The sequence below is a fragment of the Lates calcarifer genome, linkage group LG5, assembly GCF_001640805.2.
Source record: "Lates calcarifer isolate ASB-BC8 linkage group LG5, TLL_Latcal_v3, whole genome shotgun sequence".
Classification (NCBI taxonomy): domain Eukaryota; kingdom Metazoa; phylum Chordata; class Actinopteri; family Centropomidae; genus Lates; species Lates calcarifer.
The window spans coordinates 1,745,874-1,759,009 of NC_066837.1; the positions used below are offsets into that span (position 1 = coordinate 1,745,874).

The 13,136-nt window shown below is 41.9% G+C and overlaps 2 protein-coding genes and 2 long non-coding RNA genes across 4 annotated transcripts in view; 2 read left to right on the forward strand and 2 right to left on the reverse strand.

Moving 5' to 3' along the window:
- LOC108882526 (protocadherin beta-2) overlaps window positions 1-7,949 on the forward strand; it is a gene marked incomplete in the record, with an annotated part of 28,504 nt that extends 20,555 nt beyond the window's left edge. Inside the window, 7 exon segments of the mRNA XM_051070924.1 lie at window positions 4,899-5,089; window positions 5,291-5,388; window positions 5,469-5,630; window positions 6,165-6,350; window positions 6,877-6,951; window positions 7,031-7,070; window positions 7,169-7,949. Coding sequence (XP_050926881.1) covers window positions 4,899-5,089; window positions 5,291-5,388; window positions 5,469-5,630; window positions 6,165-6,350; window positions 6,877-6,951; window positions 7,031-7,070; window positions 7,169-7,294 — 878 coding nt within the window.
- Window positions 614-4,497, reverse strand: LOC108882531 (uncharacterized). The gene is made up of 5 exons (XR_001960806.2): window positions 4,176-4,497; window positions 3,165-3,267; window positions 2,306-2,358; window positions 1,718-1,751; window positions 614-1,480 (listed from the first exon to the last, which is right to left on the reverse strand). It is a non-coding gene; the product is annotated as an uncharacterized LOC108882531 (long non-coding RNA).
- Window positions 7,950-8,029: 80 nt separating the features above from the next.
- Window positions 8,030-9,024, forward strand: LOC127142526 (uncharacterized). Its single transcript, XR_007813341.1, has 2 exons — window positions 8,030-8,265; window positions 8,298-9,024. It is a non-coding gene; the product is annotated as an uncharacterized LOC127142526 (long non-coding RNA).
- The window catches only part of usp34 (ubiquitin specific peptidase 34), a 49,262-nt gene continuing 44,704 nt past the window's right edge, over window positions 8,579-13,136 (reverse strand). Inside the window, 6 exon segments of the mRNA XM_051070904.1 lie at window positions 8,579-10,170; window positions 11,013-11,169; window positions 11,260-11,400; window positions 11,865-12,005; window positions 12,086-12,165; window positions 12,376-12,499. Coding sequence (XP_050926861.1) covers window positions 9,407-10,170; window positions 11,013-11,169; window positions 11,260-11,400; window positions 11,865-12,005; window positions 12,086-12,165; window positions 12,376-12,499 — 1,407 coding nt within the window. The 3' untranslated portion in view covers window positions 8,579-9,406.

The window sequence follows — 13,136 nt, forward strand, 5'->3', positions numbered from 1 at the left end:
GTCAAAAAATGTCATAGGGTTATTAGGGTTAGGAAAAAATGTCATAGGTTAGGGTTAGGAGAAAAATGTCATAGGGTTAGGGTTAGGAAAAGATGTTCTAGGGTGTAGGGTTAGGGTTAGGGTTAGGAAAAAATGTCATAGGGTTAGGGTTAGGAAAAGATGTTTAGGGTTAGGGTTAGGGTTAGGAAAAATGTCATAGGGTTAGGGTTAGGAAAGATGTTCTAGGGTTAGGGTTAGGGTAGGAAAAATGTCATAGGGTTAGGGTTAGGGTTAGGTGTCATAAATGGTCAAAAAATGTCATAGGGTTAGGGTTAGGGTTAGGAAAAATGTCATAGGGTTAGGGTTAGGAAAAGATGTCTAGGGTTAGGGTTAGGGTTAGGAAAAAATGTCATAGGGTTAGGGTTAGGTGTCATAAATGGTCAAAAAATGTCATAGGTTAGGGTTAGGGTAGGAAAAAAATGAAAAAATGTCATAGGGTTAGGGTAGGGCATCAAAAATAGTCAAAAATGTCACAGGATTAGTAATTTGTAGTAATACAAGTAATGTATCCTAATAGAATTAGTCTGTATTTATGGAATTGACACACAATAACAACAAAAATGAAGTAATCTGCAATAATTTATTTAATTCATAAAACAGAATGAATACACAAATGACATAATTCATGACAGAAGTAATCTGTACAAATAAATGCAATCTGTCATAATAGAATTAATCTATGTATATTTAATGTAGCATAATTTATTAATAAATCAAATAACATCACATAACATCAATTCAGAAACTTTTGATGGTTTTGTTCCAGAAAACATTAAGCAAACCATAGCAGAGATAATGACAGATGTCTGACCACTGGGAGACGCCTTGCTGTAGTCTCCCACTTGTTTAACAACACTATAATGTAGATATGAGCACATGTTCCACAAACTAACATGGAACATGTGCTCATAACTTCATTATAGTGAGAGGTGGGAGACTTAAACAAAGCGTCTCCACTCAACAGGAAGTGACGGAGCAGTAAGATGGTGGTGGTTAAAGTGGATCTGTTGTATAATAAATAAATATAAAAATATATTTTAGTTAAAATCAAATCTCAAAGTGCTACAGAGTAAAATCAACAGCAATTAAAATCAGCAACAATAGGCCTTTTTAAAAAGGTGAGTTTTCAGGGCACGTTTAAAAGTGTCCATGACCTGCGGTGCCCTCAGGTGGAGGAGACAAAGGCGTGGACCAGCTTTTCTGCATCTGCCAGAGTGAGAACGGATGGAGTTTGCCGATGTTCTTGAGGTGACTGAAAGAGGTTTTACAGAGTTGTTGGATGTGGGCATTGTAAATGAGGTGGGGGTCCATTTTTACACCAAGGGGGAGCAGGTATAGGGTAAAAAGAGGACCTAGCACTGAGCCCTGGGGAACACCGCAGTCCTCTTTTTCAGCTTCATCTCTTTTTCAGGTCCAGATCTTCAGCTGCTGTCGTCTCCTCCTGCAGAGACACAACATGTTAATAAAAACTCATTCATAAATCTCATTTTACTTTTACTTTGTTGGGATGTTTGTATAGTTTTAATTACTTTGATACGACTTCTATTGTCAGGAGTTACTTTTATTATTTCTATGACTAAATTTGGTTAAAAAGTTTCTTCACTGCTGATATTTTAATAAATTGCTCAGATAAAGTTTGAGGGCTGTTTTGTTCCCTAAGGATTTTAAAAGTTATTACCTTCAGTGGATCCAAGTGTTTCTGTTTTCTGCACCTGAAAAACACAGAACATTTATTTACAACCAGGTTTTTTCAAAATACGTGAATTTAATTCAAAATGATGACGTGTAGTGAGACAGAACCGCTCGAACGTTTATCTGTACAAACCAAGTCATGAGGTCAAAGAGCCGCAGAGACAGGACTGAGTTGAGGCACAGATCTGGAATAGAAGAACTCTGGAACAACCAGGAATCTTCCTGGAGCTGGTCGGCCAGACAAACTGACCAATCAGGAGACAGGAGGGCCTTCGGTAAGAGAGGTGACCAAGAACCTGACGGTCGCTCTGACTGAGCTTCACAGATCCTGTGTGGAGGCGGAGAAACTTCCTGCAGGTTCTTTGACCTTATGACTTGGTTTTTCCTGATCTGCTGTGTCAGCATAAAGCTGCAACACAGGGTCTGAAAACTTTCTGAATGCACTGTGCATTCATGAGTTCTGTCCGTTTTCTTGAGAAATTCTAAACTCCTCAGACCAGATCAGTGTCTGAACATGTAGAATTTACTGTCAGCTCTGTGTTGGACAGTTGATGTGATGCTGTTTGTAAATTACCTCTGTCTTTATGGTACGAGGTCTCTCTGCAGTCAACGACCAAGTGGTGACACCTGAGGAAATAAAAGACAAATATACAAAGGAAAATGATCAACACACTGTTACCTATTAACTTTTCCTCTGGTAGCACTGCTGCTCCTTACTGATTATTTTTAAAATTGACAGTCAATGCAACAAATTCTGATTTTTTCCAGGTTAACTATACTGTATATACTATACTGTTTCATTTTAAAGGAAAAAGTATCATTAAAATCTACATGAATGATTTACGTTGCCCTTTAATATGGTGGAAAATAAATCAATCCTTCCTCGTTTTGACAGTGATCCCACTGTGCACAATAAAAAATAATAATCACAAAATATCACTGGTTAGTTATAGTGAAGGGATCTGAACAGTGATTTGCTCATCAGTCAGAGTGAAGCCTCTGACCAGCTGTAGGGATGATCATTAGGATTTTATCTTTATCCATCCAGACCCTCATCAGTCCGGCTCAGACTGTTACTGGTTCTTTTTCAGTTTTTTAATTTTTCCTTTTTTTAAAGAATAAATTCAGAACAGGAGCAGAGTTGAGTCAAATTTTAAACACAACTAAATTAACTAAAAAATGTTTCTAGAGTAGCAGCAGTAAAATCACTGTAAAGTCAACATCTCACTGGACAGAAATCTAAAATGTTGCAGTGCTGGTTTGTCTTATCGAGTAAAGTTCACAGGAATCTGACTGATTTTAAGTTTAGTGGCAAATTCACCAGTCAGATTACACACAGAGCTCTGTGGTCGAAACATGTTGAAAGACTGAACAACTGCTGAAAACGTCACTTGTTGAACAGGTGATGTGAAGAATAAAGAACAGGTACTTACTTCTTAATGCACTTTGTTGTTAACTCGAGCTGCCTAAATTCACCTGCTGCTTCAGCTCCAACGTTTCAGGCTGTTTCAGAAAATGAGCAGTTCACGGTCACATCTGACAAGAAAAAACATCACAACAACACATGTTCAGGAGGAATGATCAGAATATTAACACTTCACACACACTGACACCTTCACTTCATCCTGACAGTCGTACTCGAGGAGAAAAAGTTCATTATTTTAACAAAATAAAACTTTACTGACCTCAGAAAGAAAAGCGCTGCTGAAATAATCAGTGGAAACCACAACTTTCACTTTCAAACCTTAAATGAATCCTTCAGGTTTTAATGTGATGATTTCTAACAGGAATCTGACACAGACCTGAGATCAGTCAAATCAGCACAAACTAATTCCTGATCACAACCAGAGATCAATGGACAGATTATTGCCACACACAAACCATAAGCGAGGCAGCAGCAAAACCACCGCGGGTCACCAGGAAGAGAAACAAATGAAACACAACTCCGACCACAGAGGCAAAAATCTGGGATTCACGACTACACAAAAATATCCTCAAAGAAACATAACGCGACAGAAACGGACACGAAATGATTTAAAACCACAGCAAGAAAAGAAGATCAATAACACACGGAAAACAGACAGAGACGATTCAAACTAATCACAAAAGAAAGACACAAATAACTGGAGCGGACACAAAACGACAAGGAGATACAAAGATACAATAAACAGCCCGGAACAGACCCACAATGACCCAACATGACCAGGAAACAACGATCACAAACCGCCACAAACGGACTAGAACTGACCGGGATGAAACACAAAAACTAGAGACGCACAGTGTGTTATCATCCGTCCACAACTCATGTCAGAGACGCTGAAGTCACGGACACGAACACACGCGAGAAAAACGACTGATAATGAAGTTAAGCCCCAAAAATGTCAGTAAACGAGGAGGCTAATGCTAATGCTAATGCTCGCCGCTTGTTAGCTCGTTAGCCTTACCCTCAGGTGTGCTCAGCCTCCAGCCTCTCTCGTGCTCGACAGAAACAGTTCTAGCATCCAGACGTGTTCAGTAATGAACCGTATCACGGTGCTGATAAAGCGGCGGCTCAACGTCGGTTTTACTCCTTTATTCAACTTAAGTTTTCGACATTGTTTCTGTGCCGCTCTGCCTCTGACTTCCTCAGCGCTGCTGACGTCATACGTCACAGCCAATTACGACGGACGCAAGCCAACCTCGTCAGGCAAACGCTGATTGGTCGGCGGATCCTGCTGCTCCTAGCAGCCGCTTCCTATTGGTCGAATCAGCGGAGGTTGGAGCTCAAAGTGTAGAAGGCTTGATAAACAGAAAACGTTACTTTGAACATGAATCCGTGTGTTTTTATTGTTTCTGACGCAGTTGCTGATGAAGTTATTAAAGAACTCACATTCTTAAATTCAAGTTTCAGTTGGAATAATAAAAGTTCACACATAAAGTGACAGATTGTGTCTAAATGTGACTTATTCTGAGTGGACGTTTAGAGCTGTAGTTATTCACAGTCTGTTTATGTGAACATATTTTCAAGGTGGCTCGCTGTGAGAAGATAATTCAGAATTTTAACTTTTAATTCAGAAGTGTATTAAGTCAAATCCAATCATATCACAGAGAGTGATATGAATCTGAGAATTAGATAAAGAGTTGATGATGGTGATGATGGTGGTGACCTCCCCTCCTCCCTCCCCAGGCTACAGACCCTGATGTCGGTGATGAGGCTCAGCTGACCTACATCATGTCAGAAGGCGGGCCTTACTTTGACGTGGACCCGTCCTCAGGTCTGGTGTATGTGGTGTCAGTAACAAGTCTGGGAGGAAACATGGCTACACTGAAGGTGGATGCCACAGACCCCCGAGGCCTTCGTACTACAACCAGTGTGGAGGTGAGTGTGGAGGCCTGGCTGAAGTAGTTTAAAGCTAAACAGACTTAATCATGTTGAAAATGTTTGTTATTATAATTAATTATTTTCATATCATTGATTGTTTTTATTTTGTCATTCACTAACTCCTGGCATTTTGATGTTGTCAGGAAAAATAAAGGGAACAATGTAATTAAAGAATAACTGTCTCTCTGCTGCCCCCAGGTGGACGTTAAGAAAGGTGCAAGCAGCAGTGATGTGGTGACCATCTCCCTGAACCAGCACGCCAACGTGGTGGAGAAGAAAGTCCCAGAGCTGGAGAGGTGAGACGACTTCACCTCGCAGGTGTTTTTACTCCCCTACCATTAGTTTTTTAATCACTGTGATTGTTTCTGTCTCTCAGGTCTCTGGGTGCGGCTCTGAGCTGGACTGTGAACATCATCGAGGTGTCGAGCTCTAACGGAGGAACCGCCGAGTCCAGGTCTCTGAGGGCAGACGTCAGGACTCTGGTCAGTTTCTTCGCTGTAGATGGAGGACAGGTCGTTTCCTCTGAGGACGTTACAAAGTAAGAGTGATTTTAAAATCTCATTTTCTACCATTACAGATTACTTCTCCATTACTTCTACTATTACAGATTACTCCTTTTATTTGGGAATACTTCTATTACAGATTACTTTTATACTAGGGATTACTCATATATTATGTTAGGAATTAATTATCGTATTAAAATTAACTTTTATACCACTTTTCCAATCTGGGATTACTTCTATATTACTTCTACTATTTCAGATTACTTCTATATTACATCTACTATTATGGATTATTAAATTACTTTAATATTACAGCCACTGTCAGATAACGTCTGAACTTCATCCATTTCAAATTACTTCTATATTACATCTTCTCTCAGAGATTACTACTCCTGTTAAAAATGACTTTTTCTTCTATATTACATTTACTATTAGGAATGACTTACATAATTAGTAATTACTTCTATTACCTCTGATTACTTTGATAAATGTTTCCATGAGATTTTAAACTCTGATTAGTCTAAATGTGTCGGAGCTGTGACCTTTGACCTCTTCTGTCTGACCTTCAGGAAGCTACAGAGCCAATCAGCTGCTGTCGCAGCAGAGCTGGTCAAGGTATTTGGGGAGGGGATCCACTTTGATGTACAGGTGAAGCCTGAAGGCTCCGCCTCCAATGACGCTGCAATCATCGCCCTGAGCGTCCTGTTGGCCCTGAGCATCGTGGGATTGATCGTTTCTATTGTCTTGATTGTCAGGTGAGGTCAGAGGTCAACCAGCTGTGAGATGTTCTGTTGGGAGACGAGGTACATTAGAGACTCAACGATTATCATTGCAGTATTAACCAGAAACGTCTCTATATATCAGTACCAGACTCCATAGAGAAAAACAGGATTAACAGGAGTGTGGATACCACTGTCATCTGTTAGTGTGTCTGTGTTACTGTGACTTTCAGTGGAAGAAGAAGTAATCAGATACTGTTACTGAAGTAAAAGTACCACATAGTAACACAGACACACTAACAGATGGAGGCAGTGGTATTCCAGCAGCTCCTGGTTAAATCCCTGTTTTTGTCAATGGAGTCTGGTAGAGATATATAGAGATGTTTCTGGATCTTCCTCTTTAATAAAAAGCTCTGTCTCTGGAGGAATCTTATCATCATGACAACACATGTCTGTGTTGATGCTGCAGGTGACTAATGCAGCTTTTTCAGGGTTAAATAAAGTTGTAATTGAAGGAGTTTCAGATATGGACGACGAACATATTTAATGTTTCATCTCTCAGGTTCAAGACAAAGAAGAATCATCAGGATTCTGACAGAGAGAACTTTGACATTGATCGACACGCTGAAGGTTACACGTAAGTAAAAACCCCTGAATCTTCTTCACACTTCTGCAGGTGAAGTTATTTTTAATGTAAATCTCTGGTTTTATCTCAGGAACTGGCCCCAGAAGACGACTTCTGAACCCTCTGACCAGGTAAAAGAAATCCCTGACTCTGATCACATTCAAGGTGCTGAAATAAAACATCAGAGACATAACAATAAAAATATGTTGATCAGAGTTTTGTGACGCAGGGACAGACGAAGTCAGGAGAAGACAAGACGGCTCAGTGCAACAGGAAGGACGACGACGATGTGAAAGTAAAGACAAACGGCGGCAGTGTGAGAGTTAAAGACGACAGTCACACGTCCTCTCTCTGAACCTGTACGGAGTCTGAAGAGTGCCAAGAAAATAATTAAAGTCTCAGCACTTTAAACGTATCATGACGCTTTTATTAAATGTTTATGTGCAGCTTATGAACGTTAAATAACGTTTTACTAATTTATCATCAAGGACAAAATGAAGAAATAGAAGGAAACCTCAGCAGCTGGTTTTAGTTTCTTAAGTTAAACCTGTTTTTATTTTCTGAAATCAGCTGCTGTCGTTTCTAATTCAAATTAAAATCTTCATCATGACTTTATTTTAAAATATTTCACTGAACAAACTGATTTTAAATTCTGTTTTTTTGGTTTAAGTTAAGGAGACGATCGTACGACTCAAACATTTAATTATCAGTCTGAGTGTTTTACTGAGCTGCTCTGAGAAGTTTATCATTTAACAGAAATCAAATGTCACTTTGTCTTTTTGCTTTAATGCACTTTATAAATAAAACTGTAAATATTTAAACCGCTCTGCACTGATACATCAAACTGTGTCTGTGGCATTTTCTCATCTGTTAAGACGTAAACTGACGCTAATGATGCGTTTAAAGTCTGAAACTTAACTCAAACCTTTAATAATTATTGATTTTTACCTGTCGACAGTCACCTGACTGACCTGTGCAACATTTATTATAAAATAAAGAAAATAAACCAGTGGTGTCGTCCAGAGTTTGATTTCTCAACATCTACTTTGAAATTTAGTTTTTTAAATTTAACTCTGGTCTGTTTCAGACGTTAAAATGACATTTATTGTATTTTTTTATTTTATAAATTTCCCATATTTTAGTATTTACACATTTCTAGGTGAACAATGGTTTGTAAACAAACTAATTTGTTACTGCTCACAGCTGCAGGATCATCAATCATCCATCACACAGACATACGCAGCTTTTTTCACTGTGATATTAAAAAGTCAAACTGGACTCACCAGGTGTTTGATCCCTTCAGCTTCCCGTACGTCTCCGCTGCAGGTGTACAGGTGAACAGGTGTACAGGTGAACAGGTGTACAGGTGAACAGGTGAATGCTGCGACTCAGTCGCTCTGATCCTGAAAAAACTCCACAGCTCGTATATTTTTTTCTAACACGATGAAAACACTGAGCAAAGAAAAAAACCTCACAGCTTCACATGTGTTTCAGTTGGTGATTCTTCATATTAAAACTGTTTTTATTAATTTATTCTCTATTAAAATAAAGTCAGAGGAGAATCAGAACACAGCAGAAGAAGCGAAAATAAACAATAGATTATGGAATGTACTTCAGTAAAGAAAATAAAAGCTCCAGCTGGTCCAACATGGGGGCTTTATTTCAACCACAGTCAAATAAAGCACCGCTCTTATATATTCATATATATATAAAGATATTTATATATATATTTATATAGTTTTCATATACACCTTCAGGCAATGACTAGAGAGGATTCTTTACAGAATCAAGTTTCTTGTGGTTCTCTTAATTTACAGGTAAACTTAGTTTCTGGATAATTAAACCACAGAAAAGTCAAGGCAACTTTCTTTTGCCTCGTTCATAAAGTACAAAACTGGCACAGAGGACGACCATTTTCATACACAGTAAAAATGCAATAAAATTAAATTACATACAGAGGAGACAAAAGTTCTGTAAACCTTTCCCCGTTACAGCAAACCTCAAATAAAATCACTTTCCAAAACAAATTCAAATCAGTATAAAACACACACACACACATACACACGCACACAAAAAAAAAAACAACCAACAAAACAAAACTTTTTTTTGCCCTTTGAAAAAAATGTGCTATAGCTTGTACGACTTTTTCTGTTTTTCTTCTTAATTTGTCAAACGAGGGGTCGGCTGTGCGCGGAGTCGGGAGTTTTAATAAGAGCGAAACGACACGGCGAGAGCCACTGAAGCTGGAGAAAACCCGACCGACTGAACATCAGCAGAAGGCAACGAACAGCAGCACACAAACAGCAGAAGAAGAAGAAACCGAAAAACAGGAAACGTTTTTTTTCCTCTGAGCAGAATTCAGATTTTCAAAAAGAGAAGAAAATAAAATTAAAGTAAAAAAAAAAGAAAAAAAAAAGAAGGAAAACGTTTTTGTTAAAGATCTCATGGCGGCTGTGAGTTGATGATGTCATGAAGAGGGCGGGCCTTTAACGGACAGTTTGGTAACTATGGCGATGGTGGCTTCCACCGTCCTGTACAGCATGTCCAGCATGTCAGGTGGGGGGCCGGCGCTCGGGAACACCTGGGAGGAGGGGGCGTGGCTGCCGCACCCCTCTGGCCCCTCCCCCACCAGCCCCAGGGCTGATGGGAAGGCGGCGTCCTCCGAGAGGGGCGGAGCCGAGTTGCTGCTGGTCTTAGAGCCCACCTCCTTCTCCTCCTTCACCTCCTCCGAGGACGCAGACACCGCCTCGCCCCTCCTCCCCTCCGCGTCCTCCTCCTCGCCCGTCGCCACGTGTCGTGACGGCGGCGGCGCCTCAGGCTCCTCCCCCTGAACGAACCCCTCCCCCGCCTCCTGCAGCAGGGAGGAGGAGGAGGAGAACGAGGACGACGACGACGAGGACGCCTCCATCTTCTCCTCTTTGGGGGAGGAGTCCAGGTTTCCAGAGGAGGCGGGGGCGGGGTCGGGGGAAGGCGGGTCCTGCTCGGTGCCCGGGTCGATCAGCGACGACGAGTCCCGGGTCTCCGTGTCCGAGGTGCTGGTGGGCGTCAGCGCCTCCTGGTGGTCGGGCTTCGGCTCGCTGCAGGACGGGAGAACCGCCGAGGAGGAGGAGGAGGAGGAGGAGGAAGAGGAGGAGGTGGAGGCCACGCAGAGCGGCGCCGCCGGGTCGGCCGCTCGGTCGTCATCACTGCTCACCCTCCGCCGCTTCACCGGGGTCGCTCCTTCATCCTCAGCTGACACAAACACAGACAATAAATCACCTTTAATCATTAAAACCTATTGATTTCAATCAGTAAATCAATAAACACGGACGCTGAGTCATTCAGACAGCTCATACTGAGATCTCAGCTTTTAGGAAACTGAAGCTAAAATCAGAGCATCGGTTCTGACAAACTGTTTGTTCTTTAAAAAGCTTTTTACCGATGAGTGTTTGGAGGATAAAACACAAAAGCATTTTTGAACCTGAGTCTTATTTTCACATGTTTTTGGGTGTAAATGTTTCACAGGGACAAAGACAGTACTGAGCTGTTTATCAGTACCAGACTCCATAGAGAAAAACAGGGATTTAACAGGAGCTGCAGGAATACCACTGCCTCCATCTGTTAGTGTGTCTGTGTTACTGTGTGACTTTCAGTGGTGGAAGAAGTAATCAGATACTTTACTGCAGTAAAAGTACCACACAGTAACACAGACACACTAACAGATGGAGGCAGTGGTATTCCAGCAGCTCCTGTGTTCTGCTCAGGTTAAATTCCTGTTTTTGTCAATGGAGTCTGGTGGTGATGTACAGTGATGTTTCTGGTTAAACTAAAACAAAATACCAGTGTGAGTGTGTCAGCTTTAGTGAACATACATTTGACACGACAGCTGCCTGGTTGTTTACAGTGCAGCAGCTGTGTACAGTGGCTGTGTTCACTGTTCATTTACTGTGAAAATAAAGCTCAAAGAGCTCAGAGTTGTATTTAAAGAACCACCTGAACTTTTTTGGAAGTGACCTGCAGACACACCTGTCTGTGTGTGTCAATGAATTCAGACGTTGTGTGTGTGTGTGTGTGTGTGTGTGTGTGTGTTGTACCTTTGGCCTTGTGGTCCTTGGCCTCCAGCTCCAGAGCGCTGCGCTGCTGAACACAGACACGGCAGCGACCCAGCAGCTCCTGCAGGGCCGGGCAGAGCGCCGGGTCGACGGCCTGAGGCGGCTGGACGGACAGCAGCAGCACCAACGCCCTCAGGTCCTGACACAACACAGAAAGAGAGAGAAATCAAAACCACTGGAAAAGGAAAAGACGAGCTACAACAGAAACTGAGGGGCTGTGGGTTCGTACGCCGTTCAGGAGGCTGCTGGTCTTGCTGAGCTCCAGGCGGTGAGCTGCCAGCTCCGGCTGCAGGCTGCTCTGTTCACTCAGCAGGTTCGTCACCAGAACACCGATCAGGTTGGAGCAGCTGGGACCGGACAGCACCTGGACCTGCACACAAACACAGTATCAATCATCTGAAACTGGAACAAGTTGTGTTTTATTTAGAGCATCAGGACAAATCAAAGACGCTGAGATGAGGAAAGGAGAGGAAACAGGAATTTAGATTTAAGACAATTTTACACAAAATAAATGATTCAAACTGAGGAAAATAAAAACCAAAGAGGTAACGTGTCACAGGACAGAGACTAAAACCAGCTGGGTCTGACAGACTAAAAGGCGGTTGCTAACGAGTGTCTAAATGAGACTACAGAGGTTGTCGGGGACGTTAACATGAAAACCCATCTACTCACCAGTCCACCTTTACAGCCTCGTTGTGTTTCTACTCACGCTCTTTCAAACTCTCACTAACTTTCTAAGAAGAAAGGCTTTTGTAGAAGAGCTCAGAGCTAAATGAAATGACCAGTTGGAAGCTTAGTGGTGGAGACGTTGACGTCATGTGACTGGACTTTTACCTTGTGCAGGAAGCAGGTGAGGAAGGAGTACGCCACGTTGTTGTTGAGGAACATCCTCTCGTCCATCAGGATGCACTTGATGTACTCGCTGAACGCCGGGTCCTCGCACAGCAGCTTCACACACGTTTTAGCCAGAACAGACTGAAAGAGCAGAGACGTGAGATATGAAGTCTTTCATTTCACCTGATGAACCGGAGTCAAACCGATCAGAGCGATCGTACCTGTGACTGACAGAGCTCCGTCCACAGTTTGGGGAAGAGAGCGAGGTGAAGAGGAAGTCCTTCATACGCTATCAACACACCTGAGACACAGAGAGCACAACACAGCAGCGTCACAGAGAAGCATTGATTTTTAACGTCAGACGGTTTCATTCAGTTTTTATTGGTTTTAGTTACAGTCTGTTTCAGAGAGGAGGAGACCTCAGTAAAAACCTCCTGACCCACAAACACTGCAGGAACCTAAAACAAGCTACGCTAACGGCTAACAGCTCGCAGACACACATCACACGTACTCAGCTTGACGAGCGTGTCGGTGAATTTCTCGCAGTTGATGGCGACGCGACACAGCAGGTGGATGAACTGGTGGTAGGACAGGAAGTAATCCAGCAGCATGCGGTCGTACACCTCGTCTTTACCCTGACAGAGAGACACAGAGTTCACTGCTGCTTTCATTTCAAACTGCAGAGAAAAACGTCAGAATAACACACACATGAAGTCTTCTGATCCCTATGAGCTGAGAGGAACTTCCTCTCATCTCACATAACAGGAAGTGACAGATATCTGGTTCTAGAAAGGAGAAAGCAGCTGTTTTCACTGGACGATTTCATGTCAGAAAAACATTAAAAATGTCCAAGTTGAGGTTGAGATTGTTCAAAAGCCAAAGATTTTCACTCTACACTGATGTTAAACAGGAAACGTCTGAGATGATTAACCGACAACAGATCAAAGTATTTTCTTATTTAAAGGTAAATGTGGAAGAATTTGAAGCAATTTACACAAACACTTGTTATTTTCCTGCCAATGTGTGAAAACACTGGAACATGACATAAAAAACGAGCCATTCCTCCACTTCCTCTAACACCCTGAAGACTGATTTCTATTTAAAGGACTCGACCGAGGACGCCCCGCCACAATAAAAGTCTCTCTTCTGTGCTGCTACAGCAGTGTGCTGTTGTTAGCTTTGGAACAGAGTCTGCCCAGAAATACTTATCACCAACACAAGAACAAAAAACTTTATTTAATGAAGTTTGGACAAGCGTGAATAGAACCAACG